The sequence below is a fragment of the Vulpes vulpes genome, chromosome 12 (genome assembly GCF_048418805.1).
Source record: "Vulpes vulpes isolate BD-2025 chromosome 12, VulVul3, whole genome shotgun sequence".
In the NCBI taxonomy this organism is placed as follows: Eukaryota; Metazoa; Chordata; class Mammalia; order Carnivora; family Canidae; genus Vulpes; species Vulpes vulpes.
The window spans coordinates 73,464,722-73,468,412 of record NC_132791.1 but is presented as its reverse complement, the minus strand read 5'-3'; the positions used below and the strand labels follow the sequence as shown (position 1 = coordinate 73,468,412).

At 44.5% G+C, this 3,691-nt stretch overlaps 1 protein-coding gene across 1 annotated transcript; it reads right to left on the bottom strand.

The window, feature by feature from the left end:
• Positions 1-772: 772 nt before the first annotated feature.
• LOC112912212 (olfactory receptor 2V1-like) lies at positions 773-1,723 on the bottom strand. The gene has a single exon (XM_025988949.1). It carries the CDS (start codon positions 1,721-1,723, stop codon positions 773-775), a length of 951 nt encoding a protein of 316 aa, XP_025844734.1.
• Between the last annotated feature and the right edge of the window lie 1,968 nt (positions 1,724-3,691).

Here is a 3,691-nt window from a genome sequence, read left to right as displayed (position 1 = left end):
AAGTTCCTGCTTCTCTGGGGCTGGGTTTTCCTGTCTCGGAGCTTTTGCTGCCTGGCTTTAGCCTGATTCCTCACGGGGCCCCTCCCCCACTTGATTCTTTTTTATTTTTTTTCCGCCTTCTTACCTTGTTAGAAGTGAAAACCCTTCTCTCTGTAGCATTCCAGCTGTTCTCTCTTCAAATCTCATGTCGAATTTATAGGTTTTCAGGATGGTTTGAAAGTAATCTAGGTAAGATGGTGGGGCCATATGAGTTAAGGATCCCTACTCCTCCGCCATCTCCTCAACTCCCCCATGAATCCTATTCTTTGTAAACCCATTGGCACAACCCTCCTTCCATGCAATCCATACTCAGCATAGACATGCATGGTTACATTGATGTATTAATCTGATTAACTCTGGTTAGGGAATGACTTTTTTAATAAATTAATTTTTTATTGGTGTTCAATTTACCAACATACAGAATAATATCCAGTGCTCATCCTGTCAAGTGTCCCCCTCAGTGCCCATCACCCATTCACCCCCACCCCCCGCCCTCCTCCCCTTCCACCATCCCTAGTTCTTTTCCCAGAGTTAGGAGTCTTTATGTTCTGTCTCCCTTTCTGATATTTCCCACACATTTCTTCTCCCTTCCCTTATATTCCCTTTCACTATTATTTATATAGGGAATGACTTTTATTTTCAGTACAGCATATCTGTTTTCTTTCCAGTCAACAACAGAGGCTAATTCCAAGTTCCAGGCCCCAGAACCCATATCCACAGGTGCTAATGTCAACTACCCCTGCCCCCCACGACAGGGACACCTCCCCAGGAGTTTCCTGAGAGCCTCAGCCACTTCCTTGTTCCTCAAGCTGTAGATAAGTGGGTTGAGCATAGGGGTGACCATTGTATAGAAAGCCGAGACCACCTTGTCCTGCTTGGAGGAGTGGTATGCCTGAGGCCGCATGTAGGTGATCATGGCAGCCCCATAAAAGAGAGAGACCACTGCCATATGAGAGGAGCAGGTAGCAAAGGCCTTCTGTCGACCTTCAGCAGAATGCATGTGGAGCACTGCTACCAGGATCCGCAGGTAGGAAGCCGAGATGACAGAGAAGGGCAGGAGCAGCATTAGGATACAACAGACATAGATCATGGTCTCATAGAGGGAGGTGTCAGCACAGGCCAACTTCAGTATGACAGGGACCTCACAGAAGAAGTGGTCGATCTCCTGTGAGCCACAGTAAGGGAAACGCAGGGTAAAAATGGCCTGGATCAGTCCATCCACCAGGCCAAAGAGCCAGGACCCTGCCACCATAAGCCAGCAGACACGGCGGCTCATGACCACTGAGTACCTCAGTGGGTTGCTGATGGCCACATAGCGGTCATAGGCCATGAAGGCCAGCAGGAAGCATTCATCCCCCAGGAGAGTGAGAAAGAAGAGGATCTGGAGCCCACAGCCTGTGAAGGAGATGGATCCATGGCCCAGGAGGAAATTGGTGGCCATCCGTGGCACAATGGTGGAGATGAGCATAAGGTCCATGAGTGACAGCCAGCTGAGGAAGAAGTACATGGGGCTGTGCAGGCGGGAGTCAACATTGATGAGGAGGATCATGAGTCCATTGCCAGAGAGGGCCACCAGGAACATTATTATGATGATGGAAAAAAGGAGGAGGTGCAGTGGGGAGTGGGTGAAAAGGCCCAGGAGGATGAACTGGGAGATGAGAGTCTGGTTTCCCGCCCAGACCATTGCTCCTGCAGAGAAATGTGCCAGACAAAGGGTTGGAATCTGGAAGCAGGAGGCATATGTTTAGTGGCACAATACTGAGGGCATCAAAACTGTGCCCAATGTGTTGTCCTCTTTAAATGTTACTTGGTTTAGAATAAACTCTTCAAGTTTCTCTCTCACTCTCTCTCACTTTTTGTTTCAGAGGTAGAGAGTAGTAATTCATCAGTTGCAACAATACCCACTGCTCATTATATAAACTGCCCTCATTTTCTTGAAGATTTTATTTATTTCTTCATAGGAGACACACAGAGAGAAAGGCAGAGATACAGGCAAAGGGAGAAGCAGGTTCACTGTGGGGATCCTTTTTCTTCTTTTATTTTAATTGGAGTTTGATTTGCCAACATAGAGTATAACGTCCAGTGCTCATCCTGTCAAGTGCCCCCCTCAGTGCCCAACACCCAGTCATACCATCCCCCCCACTCACCTCCCCTTGCACTACCCCTTTTTTGTTTCTCCAAGTTAGGAGTCTCTCATGTTCTGTCATTCTCACTAATATTTTCACTCATTTTGTCTCCTTTTTCTTTATTCCCATTCACTATTTTTTATATTCCCCAAATGAATGAAACCATATAATGTTTGTCCTTCTCCGATTGACTTACTTCACTCAGCAAAATACCCCCAAGGACATTTTTTTAAGTTTTTTTTTTTCCCACAGAGCTGTGAGATGAGAAAACCTCAGGGATAAGAAGCTATTGAGGAGTTTTATTTTTTTGTCTTTTTTTATTGGAATTCAATTTGATAACATATAGCATAACACCCAGTGCTCAGCCCATCAAGTGCCCCCCTCAGTGCCCATCACCCAGTCACCCCAACCCCCCCGCCCACCTCCTTTTCCACTACCCCTTGTTCATTTTCCAGAGATAGGAGTCTCTCAGGTTCTGTCATCCTCACTGATATTTTCACTCATTTTCTCTACTTTCCCCTATATGCCCTTTCACTGTTTTTTATATTCCCCAAATGAATGAGACCATATAATGTTTGTCCTTCTCCAATTAAGAACCCATACAGAATACTGTATGTTGGTAAATTAAACACCAATAAAAAATAAATTTATTATTAAATAAATAAATAAATAAATAAATAAATAATTTTAATTAATTAATTTATTTTAGCAATCTCTGCCCCCCAACATGGGACTCAGACTCATGGCTCCTAAGATCAAGAGTCACGTGTTCCTCTGACTGAGCATCAGCCAAGACTGGGGTTTAAAAATTTTTTTTTGTATATTTTTTTATTGGAGTTGATTTGCCAACAAAGAGCATAACACCCAGTGCTCATCTCATTAAGCAGGCGCCTCAGTACCAATCACCTAGTCATCCCATCCTCCTGCTCACCTCTCCTTCCACTACCCTTGTTCATTTATCAGAGTTAGGAGTCTCTCATGTTTTGTCACACTCTCTGATATCTGAACTCATTTTCTCTCCTTTCCCCTATAATCCCATTCATTATTTTTTATATTCCCCGAATGAATGAAACCATATAATGTTTGTCTTTCTCCGATTGACTTACTTCACTCAGCAAAATACCCTCAGTACCAACAACGTCGAAGCAAATGGTGGGTATTTGTCGTTTCTAATGGCTGAGTAATATTCCATTGTATACATAAACCACATCTTCTTTATCCATTCATCTTTTGATGGACACCGAGGCCCCTTTCACGGTTTGGCTATTGTGGACATTGCTGCTATAAACATCGGGGTGCAGGTGTCCCAGCATTTCATTGCATCTGTATCTTTGGGGTAAATCCCCAGCAGTGCAATTGCTGGATCGTAGGGCAGGTCTATTTTTAACTCTTTGAGGAACCTCCACACAGTTTTCCAGAGTGGCTGCACCAGTTCACATTCCCACCAACAGTGCAGGAGTGTTCCCCTTTCTACGCATCCTCTCCAACATTTGTGGTTTCCTGCCTTGTTAATTTTCTGCATTCTC

What these genes read in the sequence shown, in the direction of transcription:
- LOC112912212 (XM_025988949.1), bottom strand. Translation starts at nt 1,723, where the DNA reads ATGGTCTGGGCGGGAAACCAGACTCTCATCTCCCAGTTCATCCTCCTG.